Source organism: Taudactylus pleione, unplaced genomic scaffold (assembly GCF_031769625.1).
Source record: "Taudactylus pleione unplaced genomic scaffold, aTauple2 ptg000533l, whole genome shotgun sequence".
Classification (NCBI taxonomy): Eukaryota; Metazoa; Chordata; class Amphibia; order Anura; family Myobatrachidae; genus Taudactylus; species Taudactylus pleione.
Genome location: NW_028284935.1, coordinates 4729475 through 4753711, shown reverse-complemented (window position 1 = coordinate 4753711; position 24237 = coordinate 4729475). Strand labels below are relative to the sequence as shown.

The 24237-nt window shown below is 44.2% G+C and overlaps 1 protein-coding gene across 2 annotated transcripts in view; it reads left to right on the top strand.

The window, feature by feature from the left end:
* The window catches only part of ATRN (attractin), a 205044-nt gene that overhangs the window by 19320 nt on the left and 161487 nt on the right, over positions 1–24237 (top strand). For both annotated transcript variants that reach the window (XM_088450887.1, XM_088450888.1), the window contains exons 2-5: positions 10947–11030; positions 15546–15659; positions 21930–22058; positions 22902–23104. In XM_088450887.1, the coding sequence (XP_088307013.1) occupies positions 10947–11030; positions 15546–15659; positions 21930–22058; positions 22902–23104 (530 nt within the window). The remainder of the gene's footprint in view (positions 1–10946; positions 11031–15545; positions 15660–21929; positions 22059–22901; positions 23105–24237) is intronic.

Below are 24237 nucleotides of genomic sequence, written 5' to 3'. Positions count from 1 at the left end.
TTGTACTACTAGCTGCTGGTATATCATTGTAGCTCACCGGTAACCGTACTACTATCTGCTTTAATAGTGTCCATTCTAGCACCCTGCACTTGTCAGTTCCTCTTTCCTGCCTGGGGTGTTGTGCTCTGCTCTGGTGCTTCTCGCGCACTGTGGTCTGTATCTCAGCAGTTTGTTGCATCAGCTGAGTGTGGTAGAAGCACCAGAACAGGGAGTGACCTCCCAGGCAGGAAAAATGAACTGCACTGGTTGTGACAGGTGCAGGGTGCTAGAATGAACACTATGGCTATATATGTTATTGGTGCATTGTGACCTGACAATCTGTGCTACTGTGGTCGGTATAGTCCATCGTGTCCACAATACTCGCAGGTTCTTTGGGCTTGTGATATTTTTCTGCGTTTTCAGTATATGTTGTTGTTCTTTTATTGGAAATGGTTCTAGCAGCATGGGAATGTATGTGCATAAGCCTCTTTTTTACAATGTGGATGGTCCCTGCTATCCTCTCCTGTCTTCTCTCCCATACTGTACACTATGGCCCTGATTCAGAGCCGGACGCTCTGACCAGAGCGTCCGGCTCTGAATCAGGGCCCACCTCCATTAAAATGGAGCATCCTCCTGGACGCTCGTATAGCTGTGGGTCACCACCCACAGCATATACGAGCGTCCACCAAGATGGTCGCAATGGTCTTGACCATCGCGACCATCGGACTTGTGAGTGAAACCCTGTGGTCGGGTTTCTCAACCGCAAGGCCAGGAGTGATTTTGGCTCTATCAGAGCCAAAATCACTCCCACTGACATCACTAGTGATGTCAGTGGGGCCGGCTTCAGACGGTAGGCGTTCCCATAGGAACGCCTCCGTCTAGCAGACACGCCCCCGGCACGCCCACCAAAGGGGGCGTGCTGTCAATCAACATCGACAGCACGCCCCCTTTGGTGCGAGACCCGGAGCGATGGAAAGTCCTTCGCTCGCAGGGTCTCGCGCATACGCACGACGGAGCTCTCTCCGTCGTGCGCATGCGCAGTGGGGACCATCGACCCACTTGCGAGCGTACTGCCGCTCTCGAGTGGGTCTGAATGACCCCCTATGTTCCTGTATTATCGATGCAGCAGGATAATTGGTGTGATATATATGAGGGGACGTTGAGGGGGCAGCTTTAAGTACTAGTGATAATAATAGTGACTATGGTGAAAGAAGCCACATTGGCCTCCTCAGCAATTATGGTTGGAGGCTGATGTCCGCTCATCCTGTGACCTTTAACCTATTTATCAGGGTTCAGTACATTCCCTGGTCTTATAGTCCCGATCTGTGATCTTTGTAGCCGGACATAAATGTTATTACAACCATTTTAGGGGTCAGTGAGCACACGGAGCACCTCCCACCTTGCTTGTAGGCTACCTGTTTCTCGCGGTATGCTGAGGTACTGGAAGTCCCAGCAATGCCTATGCTGGTAGTCATGGTGACCTCCTTAATTAGTAATCTCTTTTAATCCTCATCCTTTAAGTACATAGACGCAGGTTCTCTCCTGTATGCAGGGCACGCGCAGTGCATCGGATGGGTAGATAGTGCGCTGACTCGTCCCTCAGGCCAATTAGGATGTTAAATGTCTATTCTGTGAGTAACTATTATGTTCCCCGCTGATTGCCTGAGACTGTGTACTAAAGTTACCTCACTCAGGAAAACCATCACTGTCTCCCGCCTGTGTGTAACATCACCTGCCAGATCACGGGTGACCTTTAAATCGCTGCGTGGAGTACAAGTTCACTGTCCGCTTTTGTAGTACTTTTACCTGGACTGATCCGTAGAGGTGATACTATAACACGTTCCGTATCAATTGGTGGTTTATGCTGCAGAACACGGATGTGTTTTTTTTTATACAGGTGAAACCTAGACAACATTTAAAAAATAAGGTTGAAAAACACTGAAAGGGTTCTAAAATGATTGTACAATGGGGGCAATTTAATTCCCAGCGCTGGGGTGAGTGGCCGGAGCTTTTCAATTGGCCGCGCTGTAAATCCGCGACTGGAGAACTTCTGTTCGCACCCTCTTGAGGTGCGAGCACAAATCAGACATAACTAGTGCCTCGGGGCAGCTTCGCGTGCGGTCACAGCATCGCACCCAGCACATAAGTGGGAAAATGCAGTTAATCGCAACCCCGGACATTAGTCGCCATAAACTGCATCTCCTGACTTAAGTGCAAGGCACAATGCGAACAATTGGATAGCTCCGGGCACTGGGAGATGCATCCCTGCGCCGGGAATTAAATTACCTCCATTATTGACAGAAGTGTAGTGGATGCTCTGACCACCTGCTGAGTCTTTTATATTTCACATACATTTGGGATATCTACAGTCTGTGCTTACAGTGATCTGTTTTGCGGCAAATTCCAGCTGTCAGAAGACCTAAAGAACCTTTACATCAGCCAGTCAGAGGACGGGGTACACGTGGGCCCGGTTAGTTTCTGACACACTGGAGGGGAAACGTCATTTTCTTGGCGCTAGTGCCCGAGTAATGTTCCAGATGGTGGCTGTTGGGGGGGGGGGGGGGGGTGTTTAGTGCTCCGCAGCAGCAAACAGCGGCAGGACCCCCTTTTGGCTTTATTAGTGGGAGGAGGCAGTGTCATTATGTGCGCGTTTGTGGGGTGTTTTTATGGTATTTATTTAGATGAGTTAATCCAATATATGTGTTGTAATGGTTCTGTTCCTGTTATGTACATGCAATGATCTTGCTTAGGGGAGTATCCAATTGGACGCGATCAGCAAAAAAAATTAGATTTTTAGCAGATTATCCCCGTTTTTCGATGATTTTTTTTTTCTCACCCTACCCTATTATTTCTCCGAAATAATAGGATATTTCACCCCAAAACACAGATCCTATGTGTCTTCACCATTTCAGGGGTGAAAAAACAGCACTTATCGTGGATTATTTTTTGGGACACATCAGGTCCCGAAAAAAAAAAATCCCAGATAAGTGCCGGCGTTGGGCAGACTTGGGGGCTAATTGGATACCCCCGGGGGATCCATTAGCACCCGAACAATGTTTGGGGCTACTTGAATACTTCCCTTAGTCTTTGTAGAGATAAGTGTGTATGTAAGTGTGCTTATAAGTATGGGAAGCGGGGTTAGTGGTTACGGGTAAGTATGGGAAGCGGGGATAGTGGTTACGGGTAACTATGGGAAGCAGCGGGGTTAGTAGTTTCAAGGTAGTATGGGAATTTCGTACTTCAAGTGACTTCCGCACATACAGTCAGGTCCATAAATATTGGGACATTGACAGAATTTTCATATTTTGGCCTCTATTCACCACCACAATGGCTTTGAAATGAATCAAACAAGATGTGATTTAACTGCAGACTTACAGATTTAATTTGAGGGTAATTACATCCAAATCAGGTGAACGGTTTAGGAATTACAACGGTTTCTATATGTGCCTCCTACTTTTTAAGGGGCCAAAAGTAATGGGACAAAGTAAACAATCCTAAATCTAACTTTCACTTTTTAATACTTTGTTGCAAATCCTTTGCAGGCAATTACAGCCTGAAGTCTGGAACGCATAGACATCACCAGACGCTGGGTTTCATCCCTGGTGATGCTCTGCCAGGCCTCTACTGCAAATGTCTTCAGTTCCTGCTTGTTCTTGGGGCATTTTCCCTTCAGTTTTGTCTTCATCAAGTGAAATGCATGCTCAATCGGATTCAGGTCAGGGGATTGACTTGGCCATTGCATAACATTCCACTTTTTAGCCTTCAAAAACTCTTTGGTTGCTTTTGCAGTATGCTTCGGGTCATTGTCCATCTACACTGTGAAGCGCCGTCCAATGAGTTCTGAAGCATTTGACTGAATAGGAGCATATAATGCTCGAAACACTTCAGAATTCATTCTGCTGCTTTTGTCAGCAGTCACATCATCAATAAATACAAGGGAACCAGTTCCATTGGCAGCCATACATGCCCATGCCATGACACTACCACCACCATGCTTCACTGATGAGGTGGTATGTTTTGGATCATGAGCAGTTCCTTTCCTTCTCTTCTCTTCCCATCACTCTGGTACAAGTTGTTCTTTGTCTCATCTATCAATAGGATGTTGTTCCAGAACTGTAATGGCTTTTTTAGATGTTGTTTGGCAAACTCTAATCTGGTCTTCCTATTTTTGGGGCTCACCAATGGTTTGCATCTTGTGGTGAACCCTCTGTATTCACTCTTGTGAAGTCTTCTCTTGATTGTTGACTTTGACACATATAAATCTACCTCCTGGAGAGTGTTCTTGATTTGGCCAACTATTGTGAAGGGGTTTTTCTTCACCAGGGAAATAATTCTTCTGTCATCCACCACAGTTGTTTTCCGTGGTCTTCCTGGTCTTTTGTTGTTGCTGAGCTCTCCGGTACGTTCTTTCTTTTTAAGAATGTTCCAAACAGTTGATTTGGCCACACCTAATGTTTTTGCTATCTCTCTGATGGGTTTGTTTGGATTTTTCAGCCTAATGATGGCTTGCTTCACTGATGGTGACAGCTCTTTGGATCTCATATTGAGAGTTGACAGCAACTGATTCCAAATGCAAATGTCACACCTAGAATAAACTCCAGACCTTTTATCTGCTTAATTGATAATGAAATAACGAGGGAATAGCCCACACCTGTCCATGAAATAGCTTTTGAGTTGATAGTCCCATTACTTTTGGCCCCTTAAAAAGTGGGAGGCACATATTGAAACTGTTGTAATTCCTACACCGTTCACCTGATTTGGATGTAATTACCCTCAAATTAAATCTGAAAGTCTGCAGTTAAAGCACATCTTGTTTGTTTCATTTCAAAGCCATTGTGGTGGTGAATAGAGGCCAAAATCTGAAAATTCTGTCAATGTCCCAATATTTATGGACCTGACTGTATAAGACTGTCTACCACTCTTTTATAGTAATGCTCTGGACACTGCCACACAAACCTTTCCAATCTCTCATTTCTGCCCAAGCCTCTAACCCTACCCCTCCCTCACCTAACCCACCTGCTACTATTAGTGCACAAATTCTTGCTTTCTATTTCAAGGACAAGATTGATAGTATCTGAAATGAAATGGTATGCTCTTCCTCATCCAGAGACCTGCTCAATTCCCTACCTGAACTCCCTGGCACATTTTCTTAATTTGGTCCCACAAATGAAAGTGAATTACCTACCCTTCCATGCGCACAGTAAGACTCTGCGCTAGTCTCCAAACTTTCAAGCGTTCCCAGAAAACTCGCCCCTTCAGACAAGCTTATCAGATTCCAGAACCGCCCACATAATCTTTGTGGATTCCCTATCTAATTACATCCCTTCTTATGGTGCATACACATGGTACAACCTACACAACCAACGATATCGCTGATAGATTTCCCTTCAACTTTCTGTAGTGCAGGGCAAACGATTTTGGTTGTACACACTGATGGATTTCTATGATGGATATATCAGTGAAGTCATCTCTTAGCATGCCAATCGTGTTGAAATCGTCCAAGTTGGCCTGCATGTACGGAAGACCATAGATATCGTTATCGTCCATGCGGGAACGCGCATCGTTGGTCGATGTCAGGTTGGTGACTGCAAAAAAGTGAACGATATGAACGTTATCGTTCGTTAAAATCGTACCGTGTGTACGCTCCATTACAGTCCACACGCAACCTCACACATTTTTATCTTTATTCACTTGGACATCATCCCAACCTTAAGCCAACATCCCTGTGTGACCGGATCATACAGCCCACCAAGAACCACTGCAATCTGGATGGACAAATATGCAATATGTAGCACCCTATCCTTGTGTGTCACTACCTATTTCCCTATAGATTGTAAGCTTGCCATCAGGGCCCTCTTACATTTATGCAGTGATCGCGAAATATGCGCTATAGCACATATCTACGTGCTATAGGCACTAAGGGACGCGGTTTTTAAAACTGACCGGGTCCTGTAGGGACGCGCTGTGTGTGTGCGCCGTAGCTGCCAGCCCAGTGACATCCCTCAGCGTCTCCACTCGCGAAATCTGCTGCTCGGACTCACGTAAAGCTCCTAGTCAGTCAGGGGCAGCAACCAACGTAGCAACCCGGAGAGATGGTAGGTGACAGTGGGGAGCCGCAGGGGCCTCCCACGGGATTGTATCAGCCCATGAGAGAGCCTGCAGGGGGAACAGGGAGCTCGTACTTATGACTGCCAGATCTGCAGCTTCCTCATTGGGCTCGATTCAATAGCCCGCGATGTAAATAGCGCCGGGAGATAGCTCCCGGAGCTATTCAATTCTGTGCGAAGTTAGGTCGGGGAAGGCTCGTTCTCGCTCCTTTAACAGAGTGTTTAGGCGCGAGAACGGGCATTCCCAGACCTAACCTCTCGGCGCGATGCTGTTTTCCCGGTGCTAAGGGCAGAAAACAGCCTCGCGACGGGATTTTTGTCGGATTTCTGCACGCATCCCCAGAGGGGTGGGAGAAGAAATCCTTAGTCGGGGTTTGCTGCACGGTGTATTGAATAGCTCCGGGAGCTGATTCCCGGAGCTTTTCACATCGCGCAGGATAGAATGAGCCCATTGTGTTCAGTGAAGACCTGGAATAGACCTAGGCAGGGCATTCTAGGACTTGCAGTTCCATAACAATTATTTATTTATTACAAGTTATTTATGTAGCGCACACATATTCCGTCAGCGCTGTACAGAGAATAGTTGGCCATTCACATCCGTCCCTGCCCCAGTGGAGCTTACAATCTATATTCCCTACCACATGCTCACACACATACACACTAGGGGTAATTTTGTTAGGAGCCAGTTAACCTACCAGTATATTTTTGGAGTGTGGGAGGAAACCGGAGCACCCGGAGGAAACCCACGCAAGCACAGGGAGAATATCCAAACTCCACACAGTTAGGGCCGTAGTGGAACAATGACAGGGTGAACACGTTTGACGTATACATATATATTTACATATATCTACTGATGTAATGATAACATCCAGCAACTATATAAGGTCTTCTTTCTTTGAGATTAAGGTGTGCAGCCATCAGTGTGGTCATTGCTGTCATGCGCTCATCTCCCTTAGTATTGCTGCCTGCACCTCTATGGCATGATGCATTATACTGCCAGTTACAGGACGGCACCTTGCAGGAGATACCGCTTATTGGCAAAAATAAGGGACTAGTATTCGACCAGTCATTTACTGGGTCATTAGTTAGCGTGGCCAGTGCTGCAGCCTATTCCTTTTCTGCAATGACGGCAAACTTGCCCTGTCCGTCTATCACAGCAGTGGGAGCCATTGGTGGGACGTGCACCCTGCCATAGTGGATTTATCAGATAGACTAGTAATATGCGCTCTGCACATGCTGTGTTAGCCTTGCCTTAATCCCAGACATCTGTACTACTTACCTGTCGTCTTTTAAAAAAAAAATGTGAACAAGAGGAGAGATACCTATTTGGCACTATAAAGATATGATACGATTTGATAAGGTGTATGTATATAAAGTTCACTCGCTACCACTCGGAGGAGCTGACCCTCCTAAAAAAAAAAATGATACACAAAAGCTAGGCACAGAAACAGACAAATCTCAGGTGCACAACTCCAAATTATTATTAATATATATAAATGCAATAAAATGTTGCAATCAATAGTGGTTTTTAGCATAATCATGGCCAAGGTTATGGGCCTACCCACCATATCCAGGTAACCTCTTTCGGGTAGGTCCCTAACATACTAAGGTTCAAATCCAGAGCGCAGGACCCCCAAAACCGGCCCAGCCAAGCCGCCCCAGGGCACCACCATAGTAAGAAAAGTGCAGTGTAAAGAGATAGTTAGGAGCAGCTGCATATAAAGAATGAAAATAAAAAAGTGAAGTACATATATATTAGACACACAGTGAAGGGTTAAAATGTGTTATAAAGGAAAATGTGTTATAATGCGGTGCCCTGAAACAGATCAACCAATGCAATCCAGGGGGACCCACGCCCCAAAAATGAACCAAAATTGCACTACAGTATATAACTTGTAGGACTTACCTAGAATTGTGCCTAATACAGTGTGCATATACATTACCAGACTCCATGCTTTTAAACCAATAAGGTAGGGTGCTAGTCCAGAATGAGGGCGTCTCCTTTCCCTCAGAAGTGCAATAAAGCACATTAAATGGAGTATATGGGAAAGATTTCTGGACTGCACAACCTGACTATATATATGATGGGAGGTGCTACCTGATGAGACTAATTGCAGGCACAGAAACAGACAAATCTCAGGTGCACAACTCCAAATTATTAATATTACTATCGCTTTACACTGCACTTTTCTTACTATGGTGGTGCCCTGGGTCGGCTTGGCTGGGCCGGTTTTGGGGGGTCCTGCGCTCTGGATTTGAACCTTAGTATGTTAGGGACCTACCCGAAAGAGGTTACCTGGATATGGTGGGTAGGCCCATAACCTTGGCCATGATTATGCTAAAAACCTCTATTGATTGCAAAATTTTATTGCATTTATATATATCATTAATAATTTGGAGTTGTGCACCTGAGATTTGTCTGTTTCTGTGCCTGCAATTAGTCTCATCAGGTAGCACCTCCCATTATATATATATATATATATATATAGTCAGGTTGTGCAGTCCAGAAATCTTTCCCATATGCACAAAAGCTAGGAAAGGGTAGTGTAGCGCTGACTTCGACTGACAAGATATGTTTTAAAAAGATTAGTTTATATTTAAAAGATGTGTAATTCATATGAAATGTTAAAAAACCCTGTAGTTTAACTGTGAATTCACAGTAAACTCGGTCAAAAGATATATACACACAAAAAAAGAATGAAAAATAAATGAAAATAAAAACCTATACAATTCACAACATGTAATACAGATCAATCTAATTCAGAATAAATGCAGTAATGAAATTCTGTCAACCAGGATTAGCAGTGAAAAAGTCCTGCTAAATACTGTCCAGCTTAATTAGCATTCACAAGCAAGCAAGTCCAACAGCCCATTGGTTAGTATGCCTTCAGTTAGTAGCAGAAAGGCTTCTGACGAAACGGCACCTGGCCGAGAAACCCATTAAGCCACGCCCCCTGACGTCACACCAGGAAGTAGCCAGCGTTACACGCCGCAAGCAACAAAGTCTCTGCATTTATTCTGAATTAGATTGATCTCTATTACATGTTGTGAATTGTATAGGTTTTTATTTTCATTTATTTTGAATTGTTTTTTTTTGTGTGTGTTTTATCTTTTGACTGAGTTTACTGTGAATTCACAGTTAAACTACAGCTTCTCATTTCATATGAATTAAACATGTTTTTAAATATAAGCTAATCTTCTTAAAACCTATATCTGGTCAGTCAAAGTCTGCGCTCCACTACTCTTTCCTAGGGCTGTCGTCTGCAGGTCTGTCCAGTCTCCATGGTGGCAGTGAGCGCCATTGGTGTTGCGTGCATGTCCTTCCTGCTGTGCAGGATGATCTTGGGATATCAGGATATTTCATAGGTGATTTGAATTTTCTCTGCCTTTACCCCCAGCTCTACCCCAAGTACTGCTTGCCCTTAACCCCCTCTACCCCAACTGCTATCTGGCCCCAGAACTGTCCCAACTGCTGTCTGCCCTCACCCCCACCCCCCGTAATATGTGATGGGACCCAGAAACTGTGAAGTAGCCCCCCGATTTTTGTGAGGGGTCCCCAGGACCCACAATTTTTTATACTTGGCGCGATCACGGGAGGCGCAGTTAGTGGCTACAGGTAATTATGGGAAGCGAGGTTAGTGGCTATGGGTAAGAATGGGAAGCGGGGGTTAGTGGCTATGGGTAAGAATGGGAAGCAGGGTTAGTGGCTTTGGGTAAGAATGGGAAGCGGGGTTAGTGGCTATGGGTAAGAATGGGAAGCGGGGTTAGTGGCTATGGGTAAGAATGGGAAGCGGGGTTAGTGGCTATGGGTAAGAATGGGAAGCGGGGTTAGTGTGCTATGGGTAAGAATGGGAAGCGGGGTTAGTGGCTATGGGTAAGAATGGGAAGCGGGGTTAGTGTGCTATGGGTAAGAATGGGAAGCGGGTTTAGTGGCTATGGGTAAGAATGGGAAGCGAGGTTAGTGGTTAGCTGACGGATGTGCTCTATTGGGGAATTGTCTTTAAGACGCGTCCCCATTTCGTCGCTCTTGGAGGAGTGCCTGGCACTTACGGCCATCCCGGGCTGCACACAAGCGCTGCTATCAGTGTGAATGGATGCTGGGCTCATGTGCCCTGCATCCATTCACCCGCGATGACCACTACACCGCAGTTTTCTACAACCGTGGGACACAGCGCCCAGAGGGTGGAGATGGCACCCCCGCAGGCTGGGTGCAGCGCCGGAGGGCAGGGTGCTTTTTGTCCTTTAGAAATAGGGCAGGGCACAGGAGCCCCGCTAAAATAGCCTAAGGGGAACGCTATTAAATTATGTATTGGTGGTGGGCAATGGCGGTGATTCAATTTGGCTCGATGCTGAATAGCCACGGGAGGGAATGCTGGTTCTCACGACATAACCTGGGTGTGTAGTCGCGAGAACCGGCTTTCTCCGACTAAAGTGCCGACCGCGAGGCTGTTAGTGTGGCACTTTTGTCGGATTTCTCCTTGCACCCCCAGGGGGGTGCGAGAAGAAATCCTTTAGTCGGACCAAACATCCCACTGAAGTTAACTCCCTCCTGGGGCTGTTCATCATTGCTCTGAGTTGAATTGCAGCTATTGTGTCCTGCTAAGCTGCCCAAGTTTTTTTTTCTTCTTTGTATTTAGTCTTTCCTAATTACAATTGATAGTTACTAATGCATGTTTTTCGTGTGTATGTTTGACTGTTGTATGCCTGTTCATCTGCTTTTTTTTTGCTGCTTTTTTTTTCTTTCTAACCTCTTGGTCGTACAGAAGTAGTTACACCTTTTTAGTAAAGTGTTATTTGGTTTTTTTTTGTGCAAATATAGAACCTTGCTCCAGATTATTGTTAATATCTATCTATTTTCAGGTTGACGGGTACAAGCGGATTTGTGACCGATGGACCAGGGAATTATAAATATAAAACAAAATGCACGTGGCTGATTAATGGAAGGTAATCATCGTATAAAGTCTGTTTTTTTTTTTTTTTTTAGTCTGCCTAGAAATATGTACGGGTGGATTTTGATTTGCTCATTAGTAGGAACAGGACAGTGTATTGAATTACAAATGAAGTTTGAGGCTTTAACCCCCTCAACCTTCTCACCGACAAGACGCTTTTCCCACAAAGTGTTTCCATCTGCCAGCAGACATGCTTTGTCCCATTTAGCCATGAGTACAATGCAGAGCTGGTTTTCACAGTCCTTTTATTAATAATAATTCTATATGCTATTGCTGCTTTATAGTAGCTATATACAGCGAAGATCACAGCAGTTTTTATTCTGTAGACAGCGCTGGTTGCACTGCTCATCCTTTGTGACTAGAAGAAAGGACACTCTCGTTAGTGAGATAGGGGTAGGATGTTTGCCTTCATTTCTAGATGCTTACAAAGGTGTATGTCACTATATTAGTATGAGAAAATAAATTTATTCACATTTATTCTATTTATAAGGACATAATGATCTGCAATCCTGGTAATTTTTTGTGAGGATTGGAACATTTTTTTGATATTTGAGCACCCATATACTTTTGAAACCAAAGTTTTATAAATGCGGAACTAAGGGATATTACATTACCTGTCTACCATTTACATATATATTATGAAGTCTTCTTATTCGTGCTTTGTAGTAAAGTTTAGGGTTTATAACTGATGTACTTCTAGCTGATATATCAGGAATTAGGGGGGGATTTATCAAAGCTTGGAGAGAGAAACAATTGTGAGAGGTAAAGTACTAACCAATCAGCTTCTAACTTATTTTACAGATTGAGGGATCTATGTACTAATCCTTGAAGAGGGATAACGTACCAACCAATCAGATAGTAATTGTCACTTTTGTTTGAAAAATTACAGTTAGGAGCTGATTGGTGGGTACTATATCTCCGTCCACTTTATCTCTCTCCAAGACTTAGGGGTCTATTTACAAAGCATTGGATTGCAGACAAAGCGAACGGACAAAGTACCAGCCAATCAGCTCCTAACTGCCATATCACAGGCTGTGTTTGGTTGGCCGCTACTTTAACTCTGTTCACTTTATCTCCATCCAATGCTTAGTAAATAGACCCCATAGTAGATCTACGCCAGAGTGTGCTGATTTAAATAAACTTTATTTTAATCACGCTTTAAATCATGATTTAAATCACATGGTTTAAAAAAAAAAAAATTACAAAAAATAAAGGTGTTTATTGTTAAAATTAACTTTGATAATTTAAAATTTTTGACAGTCGTGTTTCAAGAATTCAATACACATTATACTTAGAGTTAGAGTCTACATCCATGTTTTTACCAAGCTGTTACTGGTAATTGGCATACTGCGCAATATGGACCATAGTCCTTTCACCTTTTTGATTACCTGCTCTACTAATAAAAGGTCTGTATCTATGGCTATTGTGTTAAGAATTAGAGGATAGTTTGAAGGAAGTAAATCTGGACAAACCAAGCATGAAGAAATTTTTGGACCGTTATAATCAAGCATTTGGGACCTGCACATTTTCTCGCTTATTTGATGGACCCACGTCACTGTGGTAGTTGTTTAACTGCAGAAGAAAAGTTAGAAGCTCTTACGTTTGGCAAAGAAAATATCAACATTCAAATACCCGTCTATCAACACTAGCCGAGTTCCAAGAAAAAGCAACCCCGTTTAATGACCTCTTGTGTTGACCACAATGTTGTGTCAACAGTGGCACCAATAGATTGGTGGAAAATGCACATTGGTTCAGAAAGTGTAGCGGTAATGAAAATATCATGATAGCAGTAGAGCAATTGCTAACCACTGCAGCATCATCAGCTTCAGTAGAAGGAATATTTTGAACATTTTTGGTTTGGTGCAGTCAAAACTGAGAAACCACTTGGGTGCTGACAAAGTTGGCAAACGTTATTGTTTCTTTTTAAGACGTTCAATAAACGTAATGTGTAGGCTTATTCAGATTTACAAATCAGGCAAGGCAATTACCAACTATTGTAACTTTTAACATCATTGCTGTTTCTTTCTTTTTGCAGTTTGTGTGATTTGTGTGCAGTTTGCTGTGCCATACCAAGATTCATGGTGACACTATCAAGTCATTTAAATTAAATATATTAAAGTTAAAGTATTTTAAAAGAACTTTGTTTTATTGTTTTTACTTGGTTTATTTGTTTCCTTGATAGTTTTTATAAAAATCCAATTTAAATTAAAAAAAAAAAAAAAAAATCAGATTTAAATAAAAAAAAAAATGATTAAAAAGAAAAAAAATCAGATTTAAATTAAATAAAAAATGATTAAAAAGAAAAAAAAAAATGCAGTTAGGAGCTGATTGGTAGATACTTTATCTCTCACAATTTTATCTCTCTCCAAACTTCGATAAATATCTTAAATGTTAAAGCAGAGCAGTTATTTCCTAGAAGGGTTTAAGCCTTGGCTGACTGTAACCAATCTAACATAAGGCCCAGAGATTGCATGCAGTATATGAATCATTTCTGTATCCCCGATTGCAGTCTACCCAGGTGATATGTCCTTTACACAGAATAAACAGTAGTAAAGTTGGCAAGTACCCATTTCTCCAGTAGCCTGTTACCCTATAAGATCACACAGCTCAAAACTTTTATTCTGTCCCTGGCGTGTAAATTTGTGTTTGTCATGCTCCATTTAATGCACCCAGCTTATATTACAGGCCAATTACACCCTAACAAACCTGTTAATCACTGGGGAAGTCATTCACTTTCATTTCTGGTCACCTTTTAGACTTTGAACAAATACTTTATTTGTTGTTGACTTTGTGATGCCAGTGCTTGCCCAATGCTGTGCTCCTTAGTCACGTTCCAGGGGACTTGCAGCAAATACACCAGCAGGGGGAGCTCTTCTGTAGTGACGTGTGTGTGTGTGTGTGTGTGTGTGTGTGTGTGTGTGTGTGTGTGTGTGTGTGTGTGTGTGTGTATATGTGTGACTTCTATTACACGCATTCAGCTGTGTGCATACGTTTTTTTCTTTTCACTGAGCCATTAAGTACAAAGGGCGACAACACCGTCTCTGAGCGTTGCATATGTAGCTGTGACCTGCACAATTACTTTTTGCTTCATTCAAATGTTAGGGAATAAAACAATTTTAACTCTATTGACTGACAGGTCATAAATAAAGAGTTGAAGACCCTTCCTAGCTGAGTAATGTGACCCATCACACCTCTCAGCAGCACTGCACAACCATGGGCTCCTCTATGTAGACGGAGGATATTTAAAATAAAGACCAGTGACTTTCATCTACACACTTGGCTATGTCTAGAGTAACGGAGAATGTGGAAAACCCAGAAATATCCCTGATGGTACTGTTACATATACGAAGCAGAATCCTGAGAAGGAGAAGGAGCTGAGTTTTGGTGCTCGGTAAACGAACACGACCATCATGGTAGCGTTATTAGAAAGAAAAGTTTCCTTCAACCGCACCTCTAGAAGTCACCATCTGAAGTGACCACACAGTAGAAGTCACTGTGTAACCGTAACCAGAACTTACACACGGAAGTGTACCTAACCGTAACCAAAACTCATCATCTGAAGTACGCCTAACCGCATCCCAGAAATCACTGTTTGAAGAATGCCTAACTGTAACCAGAGGTCACCTGCTGCAAAAGTCTAACTGTAACCAGAGGTCACCTGCTGCAAAAGCCTAACTGTAACCAGAGGTCACCTGCTGCAAAAGCCTAACTGTAACCAGAGGTCACCTGCTGCAAAAGCCTAACTGTAACCAGAGGTCACCTGCTGCAAAAGCCTAACTGTAACCAGAAGTCTCTGTCTAAAAATCCAGAAGTCACCATCTGAAAAATGCCTAATCGTAACCAGAAACGGAACTGCTGTCTACATGCCCTGGCTCTCCCTTGGCCCTCCCTACATGTCCCTTGCCCTCCCTACATGTCCCGGCTCTCCATGTAATGCAGTGGATGGTTGAACAGGTTACTTGAGACTTATCGGATCCCTATATGAGGGATATCTACAGATCAGACTATTAATATACAGGTTGAGTCTCCCATATCCAAATATTCCGAAATACGGAATATTTTTAGCATGACGGAGATGGTGAAACTTATGATGTACACAAACTTTGTTTAAGGCACAACATTATTAAAAATATAGTATAAACGTAACCTACAGGCTTTGTGTATAAGGTGTATATGAAACATTAATTTTATGTATGTACACACACTTTTTTTGATGCACAAAATTATTACAAATATTGTATAAAATTACCTGTAGGCTGTGTGTATAAGGTGTATATAACACACAAAAGCATTCTGTGCTTAGATTTAGGTCCCATTCCCAAGCTATCTCATAATGGTATGCATATATTCCAACATACGGAATATTCCGATATCCAAAATACCCCTGGTCCCAAGCATTTTGGATATGGGAGACTGTATATACAGCTGGGGAATAAGTACACAGTATTGGCCAAAGTTTGTTTATAAACAGGTAACCACTCAGAATAACAATGTCTCTCTCTCTCTCTAGTGGGGGCACTGGGCTACGTCTCAGCTTCAACCACTTTGCTACAGAATGCAGCTGGGATCACCTGTATGTGTACGATGGAGACTCGATCTACGCTCCACTGGTCGCTGCTTTCAGGTAAGCGCACCTCTCCGCTGCTGGCGCGCATGAATGCCTTCTCTGTGTTGTTGGTTCTGTCCGCTTTCTGAACCGTTATGAATCTCGGGAGTTGATGTAGGAGACAGTGAAAACAGAGAAGTTGCCCGTGGCAACCAATCAGCTTTGCGGAAGCATTTTTCAAGTACATTCTTTGAAATGGGTATAAGCTGGTTGGTTGCTATGGGAAATTTCTCCACTGGTCCACTACTCCTCTCCTTTTTTTTTCATTGCTTTATACAGCCGCCCCCAGGTTACATTTAGTACATACTGCTGCACAAGTTCTCCTATAGAGCTAAATTGTATCTCTTCCAGCAAACCCATTTCCTACCACTGACACATTCCGTTTGCATGATCTATTAGATCATTAAGGACGGTGTTACTTTAACAAGTGCCATGTTGTTTATATTGGGATATCTAAATGGGTCAGGAGAACCACCAAACAAATATTGAAGGTCTAACCCTCTGTTTGAAGTTGTCATGACTAGGTAGAAGTAATCAGAATCTGCGATCAGCCTCAGTACAGGTAGGCCCAGCTGTAAGTGTCTCCATCCATGGGGGATCTCAGACTACAAGACACCAATACGTCATGTAAAAGCATCATCTTACCGAGTAGACCATCAATGTCTTTTGGGTTCCCGGTTAAGAACCACTCGGCAAAAATTGCTCTATACACTAAAGCGACCAGGCGGAAAATCTGGTCAGCCAATCGCTGTAGATTGACTGACCAGTCATCCGTTGTCTCACTAGTTTGGTCCCATAGGACCTCACTGTTCGTTTTGAGTAAGACGCTGCTATGTATTTTCCGTTTCTGTCCAACTTGGTCGCGCAGAGATGCAATCCCTCGGTGATCAGGTTGAGTCGCAGTGCCTGCCCGTGTATGAAGCTGCGACCAGAGGTCTTTACCCAGTTTATAATGGCTGTCAACGGCTGGCTTTTATTTCTGCTATCCCAGAGTTCATTATGACGATGCAAGCGTGGCTTTGCATCAGATTAATCTAGAACTGCTAGTCCACATGAACTTAATGTCCTGTTCCTGGGTTTCACTAACATTTGATTGCTCAAACATACGTAGAGTATTTTTTTTTTTTTAAGCATTCAGCGCTGGTTATTGCAATTGGAAAAGCAGAAGGGTTTCCACACCCTGGAAACTTGTCTTGTTAGTAGCATGTCATCGGTTATGTTTGTCACCACGGCTTTTGTTTTATTGCCCCACTTTATTACTAAAGGATCCCATACAGAGCCTCTATATCCCGCACCAGGGTAACTGCAGGTGCACGTCACTTCTGGAGGCCAGTTGGCTCCATGGTCTGCTTTCCAAACTAATTGTACATTGCCCTCCAGCCCTCCGCCAGCCATTGACTTTAGAGAGCGGTGCTGTTTGGGTGAGTGCTCATTCCCTGAAAACTAGATGGGCCTCCTGGTCACGGGACCCCTCGATCTATGGGCTCCCTGGTTACTGGAATCCTCGATCTTGGTACTGGTGCTGATCTTGGTACTGGTGCTGATCTGACTGAGTGTCGATCAGGCTTTTGTAGCGCAGCGTTGTTGCATTCCTGATTAGAGAACAGAAGTTTATAAAACCTATACCTAAAAACTAGTGATGGAGCTTAGGTCCTTAGGACTGTGTTTACAGCCTCCGATCTGCTCACTCAGCCCCTGCTTCTATGCACCTGATTACATCCGTCATATTAATTCTGCAAATCCTTAACACAAGTGTCTCTTATAATGTGGCGTGAGGCTCTCATTATAGAAGGGGGAGAGAGAGGGCTCATGTCAGCAGTCTCCCTGATCAGACCATGCAGCAGATGAGATTAGGCAGAGAGAACGCTGTTTGTTCTCATTTCTTATGCAGAATCAGAGGAAATTGCATTTAGGTACATTTTTATAAGCCGTAGAATTCCCCTGTAGCTCTGCGTAGGTCATTGCAGTGGATATATCGCCACAAATTAAGATTGTTGTTTTAATTGAATATATTGAACTTTTATCTGGTCTTTGTTAGCAATGCTAGCGACAGTCAGTGGAAATGAGAGCGCGGGGACAGATGCCCCCAGTAACTGAAACCATGCCTCCCAACTATCCCGATTTACATGGGACAGTCCCTTCTATGGGGCTCGCTCTGCGCATTTTACAGCCAGTTATTTCTACTGGCAACTTTCATTGGCAGAGAGTAGTAATTGGCTACCGAGTTAACTCACGCGGTCCTGCTGGCTGTTGCGTAACCTTTAAATAATTTTGCCTTAATCTAGTTGACTCGATCCTGGACTTGAAAGCTAATGTAATGCTCATTTTACACTAACCGACTAAGGGGCTTATGTATCAAAAAGTGAAATGCGTGGAGAAGTTGCCCCTAGCAACCAATCGGCTTTGAAGTAGCAAGTACAGTTTATAAAATAGGTAGAAGTTAATTGGTTGCTATGGGCATCTCCACTGGTCCATTTCCACACTGGTCCATCCCTTCACGCATTTCGTTGCTTGATAGATAAACCAGTAAGGCCTATTTACTTTGTCCCAGTGCTTCCCCCTAATTGGACGCAGGACCAGCTTATATAGGACGTGGCTTTTCTATTGGCCGGCCCATCTAGCGTGAGGGCTATAAGGTTTATTGCGTGGCTTCCGTGTTTTAAGTGGCGATTCCTGTGTGCTGGCTGTCAACATTATCTGTAGTCTATATTATGATGGTTTCGGCAGTGCGCTTTAGCCCCTGCCAACCAACCTCTGGTATGTCTCTGGCAGTCATCGCTCTAGAAAACCTCTGAGTCTCCTCCATGTATCCTGCGGCGGTGTAATGCAGGCCTGTGCCATCTCCTGGTGTGCCTGGCCTGGCACACCTTATTCAGGTTGTCACTGGTTAGAGGTGCGGAGGTCAGTGATTGCTTCAGCTACTGCCCCCCCTCAGCGGCTGTCAAACAGCGTTTCTTCACGTGTAGAAAATGATTTGTCCGATTCCTCTCCTACCACGCTGGCTGCCCTCACACACATTCGTGTATCGGCTGCCTGTGCCGGTTACCCTGGAGCGTCCCCTTATAGTAATAAAGGTGCATTGCAGCCTGTTACAGAGAGACGTCCTCTGCAGCTTGTTCTGTAGGATTTCTGAGACTGTCCAGCGTCCAGCCCTGCTGCTCAGTCAGCTTAGAACTTAGCTCTGTATATTATTGAGCAGCCAGCGAGGCAGAACGATGGTGTAATTATGGCGGTCTCCGGCTTGCTGCCATGACCTGATGCTGGGTGATTAGTTAGACCAGGTTGTATATGTGCGGAATATTGCAGCCTGCGTTTACATCACTTTGATCTGTTGTGAACGGAACTGAACTCTACGCCGAGCGTCTCCTTTTATTGCCGGTTTAAGGCCATGAACTAGCAAAGGTAGCAGGTTTTCAGCTACTCCAATATAGACCTGGATTCACCTGTCACTGTAAGCACTATTAATAACCTTGGAACGATTTGCCAGACAACTATTAAATGAGACATTTCAGGTTCCCTTTCCTGTCCCTTTTAAAAAGTAAAAGACAAAATCTTCCTTTGCTCCTGGCGGAGAAGGGACATCTTACTGGTCGGTATACTTCCCCCCCCCCCCCCCTCTTCCCCATCTAACCCTCCCTTCTTGTAGCCCAACCCTCCCCATTAATGCCTAAACTTAAGTCTCCCCCCTTCGTGCCTAAACCTAACCCCCCCCCTCCAACTAGAGGTGCCTAACACCAACCTTGCCCCCCCTCCCCACCAAAAAAAAATCAAAGAAAAAAAAAAAAAACCTTGGTGCTAACCCTGCTATGCTACCTAAACCTAACACTCCTCCCTTGCTCCCTCGTTCAGGCTGGCATCCGTCTGTATTCCGGCGTCGGGGATTAAGATATATGTCAGTATTTTAACGCTTATCTTTAGTCCTGTGTCAGGCTTCCACCGCCTGTAATCAGACCGCCGGCATGCCGTCCACCGGTCTGGTAACTACATCTCCTGTGCTGCTGTTGCCTGCTCTCTGACTCCTCAGGTAACAGTGCTATACTGTAGGTAGGGGTGAGCAGTTTGTTTATTCCAAAATTGGAATATGTACATGCCCAATGAGAGAGTCTGAAGCTAATGCAAAGACCCCCACGTCGTACAGCAAGGAGCCCCCTCCACACTCTCCCTGTATTACAAGGCAGCGGCTGCACTGAGCTCCTCTCTGCCCGTCCTCCTTGTACCGGGGGATACCAGCCAGCACCTAGTGGAGTCTCTTGTTAAATGTAACCTGCTGCGCACCACACTCCAGGGGAGACCTCATTGGAGAAAATACTTTTTGGGAGAGTGCGTCTGGCAGGGGGGTAAATGAAGAGGGGCAGCTGCCCCTGGAGTAAGAGGAGCTTAGGGCTCTCCCCTTCTCTCCTATGCACCCTGGGCCACCATATATATGAGGGAGCGACGTCCCGCCAGATAATGACTAAGACGGTGCACAAGATATAAACTATTTTATAGTTGTCAGGAGGAAGCTAAAGACCAGATCTCACCTGGTCTTGTATCAAATAAAAAAGGGTTTGTCTCATTTACTGAGGGAGGTTTTCTAGTTTAAAAACATTAGGTGTAGTTACAGTATTATCCCAGCACACTGTAAGCTCTAAGGTGGCGATTCCGTTCAGCATGATGCTGACTAGGCCAGGGAAGGAGTTCCCGGAGCTATTCAATTTACATTGCTGTTCAGTGTTCTCCCCAGGCTGTTTTCTGCGGGCGCATCACTCGGCGCTGACCCCCGCTGTGGAACGATGGCCTCTGAAGTGACCGGAGGCTAAAGAAGCCTCCGATCGCTTCAGAGGCAAGCGTTCCCTGTGATGCACTGCGCGGGTGACGTCATGATGTCACCCGCGACGTGAGGAGCCTACCCGCGCGCCTTCTGGATCTAGTTAGATCTAGTCAGCGTGAGGCAACGGGAGTGGGAGCAGCCAGCAATAATTCGTTCCCAATTATTAAAGGCGTATACAGTGATTAGAGAGCAATGCTGGGAGTTTATTGTCCATATATTACAATAAAACTGAACGGTTATCTGTTGTACAGGCCTTTACAGACATAATTGGTTGTTAGGCTCATTATCCAGTATTGGATAAGGCATTAAGGCAGCTGATAGTGTTAGTGGTCACACAATCTCTGTGAGTAAGGTTCCATGATGTAATACAAAGTGTCTCACCTCTTGCAGGTTGTCGCTGTGTGACCCTTGATCTATATTCCTCATTTGCAAGATTATTATTTAATGAGATAAACAAGCAGTCATTTTCTGCCCTAGAGAAGCAAATTGCCACTTGTTCACTTCACCCATAAATACTGTAAACTTCCCATGTCAAATTGTTTTAAACCGAATAGAATTTAAAGCGTCCTGATTTACTATACGGCCATGTATGAGTGAAGGCACGCACTCTTTCTTCATCCTGAGCAAATGCATATGTATATGTGTATATATATATATATATATATATGTGTGTGTGTATATATATATATATATATATATATATATATATGTATATATATATATATATATATGTATTCAAAAATATACATGTGTGTTTATGTACTACACCACCGTGACAATACTCCCAACAGTCTGCAGCCGTCTCCCCGGGAACCATCAACACGCACAGCTGACCAGCGTAGCGGGACTCGGCGCGCAGTGACACCGGAACTCCACGCTCTCTCCCTTTCACAGGTCACTGTGGCAGAGCAGTAGAACGTCATTTGAGACTTCAGAGGGCAGGGACGCACAGCATGTAAAAGCCCCCCCCCCCTCACTGCCTGTAGTATTAGAGCTGCCCAGGAGTACACTAAGGATCTATTTCCTCCTCCATCCTCTTACCCCATCTACTCGCCTCTTGTATATAGGTAATGGTCCTAATATCATGCGCTGTTATGCTGTTGGTCACTGATTGGCTATGAGCAGAATGTTCCGTCGACCGTGGCCCATCAGTGATGCCGAGCACACGCGTGTGGTGTGTAATACTAGGGATGTTCCCTTTACCATTCCCTGCTTGCAGGTGAGGTAAGGCTTGTGGCGGGGAAGGGGGGTTACAGTAATTGTCCTCTTGTCCTGTAGCAGTAATGTCAGCCCCAATTGTTCTATTTTTCTCCTGCCTCCTTGTGTGTTGCCCCTCTTCCTTACAGCCCAGAGCGTCTCTGATCACAAACATAGTAGCTGAGAAAAGAGCGCTGCCCACGCAACTTATTTTGTGAACCGTAAGTGATCTGCTGTGATTATCTCCGCGTCACTGACATAATTGTGTAACTTGTTTTCAGCGGACTTATTGTCCCGGAGAGAGAGAGCAACGACTCTGTACCGGAAGTGGCCATTACGTCTAGGTTTGCGCTGTTACACTTCTTCAGTGACGCGGCCTACAACCTGACTGGGTTTAACATCAGCTACAGGTAACTGTGCCTCACCGGCCTCACACATCTCAGGCTTGGGGTCTTACGATGATATTGCCGTTGCCTATATACTTTTCTCCAGTATTGTTCAGATAATATAGTTCCTAATGTATGCTACATGTTCATAGATTTCGTACAGCATATAGGAACTTAAGAGAACTTGAAATGAAATGAAATGAAAGTAAATGATTAGTGTAAAATCCATATTTGGGTGAAATTGGAAAACGAATGTGCAGAAAATGCTGCATACAATACAATCGATGCCCGGGCCACATGTGGGTGCACGTCTCAGAACTGAGGAGCTTGAGGTTTTGGATTTAAAGCAGCCAAAGCACCTGTTGTAATCCTTCTATGTAATCCCACGTTCCCAATGGATGTCGGGGAAAGTTTAGTTAATGGATTTGCTAACACATCTGTATTATTTTTCAGTGTCCTGTTTAAGGACTGTTCATGCGGCAGAATAATCTATACTTGTGTTGTGTTGGTGCACGTGTATAAACACTGTTCCACAGGTACCTGATAGAAATATGGTACAGCTCATAGTAACCAATTGGGTGTTTTTACTTTCATTTTGTGAACTATACTCGTAGTTAAGTAGCCCGATTGGTAGCTGTGGGTGACGGACAGTGCATGATGGGAGAATGTAAGCTGATAGTTATAGGGCAATGTGCAGGCTCCTCTAACAGCACCGAATAGTGATGTGAGGATCCTGTCACTCGTGTTTGTTTAGTACAATTAGGTGTATTCTATTTTGACCTTTTTCTTTTTTCTTTCCTAATTGCGAATTTGCAACCAACTGCTTTTTTGACATCCGTTTTACAAAAATGCACATTTGTCTTGCAGCACTGACACGTGCCCCAACAACTGCTCAGGGCGAGGGATATGCGTGTTGGGGAACGATAACCGTATGCACTGCAACTGCTCCCAGCACTGGAAGGGGGAGTCATGTGACATCCCGTACTGCTTGGACAACTGTGGGTATCCCGAGCGTGGGAACTGCAGTACGGATGGCACCAAGGCCTGCATCTGCAACGCGGGCTGGCAGGGTGAGTCCCCCAGTAATGCTCATTTTCTCCTCCCAGGAGATTAAATAATCTTGTCTCTTCTTTATACAATCAGATTGAGCTTTTATTACTGTATAGCTGTCTGTTATATTTGTTAATCTTTTTTCTTCTTATTGGAGTCTGTTCAGAGATTTTCAGGTTATGTTCGAGTTGGCTGAGAAGATGTGATCTCTTGTACAGCCGTAAATCAATGACACTGTGTCGGTGCTGATAAGTAATGACAGGGCAATATGGCAGGGCCTTTCTTTATAATGGGAAAACATTCCTGGACATCATTATGGTTTTACAGTGATCAGGTTATCGCCATCCGCTGCGCAGTCTACACGTTTCATTATCCATAGACTAAGGCAACAAAGACGCGGAAATGATTTTGTGTGATGAATAATAAACTGTATGCGACCTGGCCGGTATACGCCGTCGTCAATGTAGCGCAGCCGCGGGTACACAGTTTATTTGTTTCTCTTTATGGATTATAAACCGTATCAGACCTAATGGGTGCTGGTACTAAAACTAGCTATTTATTTTACACCGCTCTCTCCAGGTTATTTTGAACCCTCTTACTGTATAGTCCTTCATACAGTTTGTAGCAAAAAAAAGGTAAAGGCAGCATGTAATGCACCCCCCCTCCCGCTATATTGCAACCTGGGGGCTACATATATTACAGGTCATAGGTGCTGGGCAGGGATCACCGGCTGGTGGTAAATGTCTCTTACCCAGTAATCTACCATCAGTACACATCACAAAGAGCGCTAGTAACCATAGTAATAAGGAGGACATTATTACTTGGTGGTTTCATATCTGTGCCCCCTCCCGTCTTTCTCCCCCCCCCCCCCCCCCCTGCCTATGAGGGGAATTCAATTAGAGGCGAAGTTTTCGCCTGTCCGACTTTTCGCTTCATCCGCCTGTTTCAGAGACAAATTTATTCCGTGCTCGTCCCCGCTTTTCGCCTAATTCAATTACAAAACAGGGCGAAAACGGAAATAGGCGAATGCGGAACAGGCGAAAAGTACTGAAAGAATTGGGGAAATCAGTCTGTACCCCAGAAAAAATACATTAACATAGGGAATCAATATAGATGTGTACTAATAACCCTAATAAAGCTATTTGGGGTACTT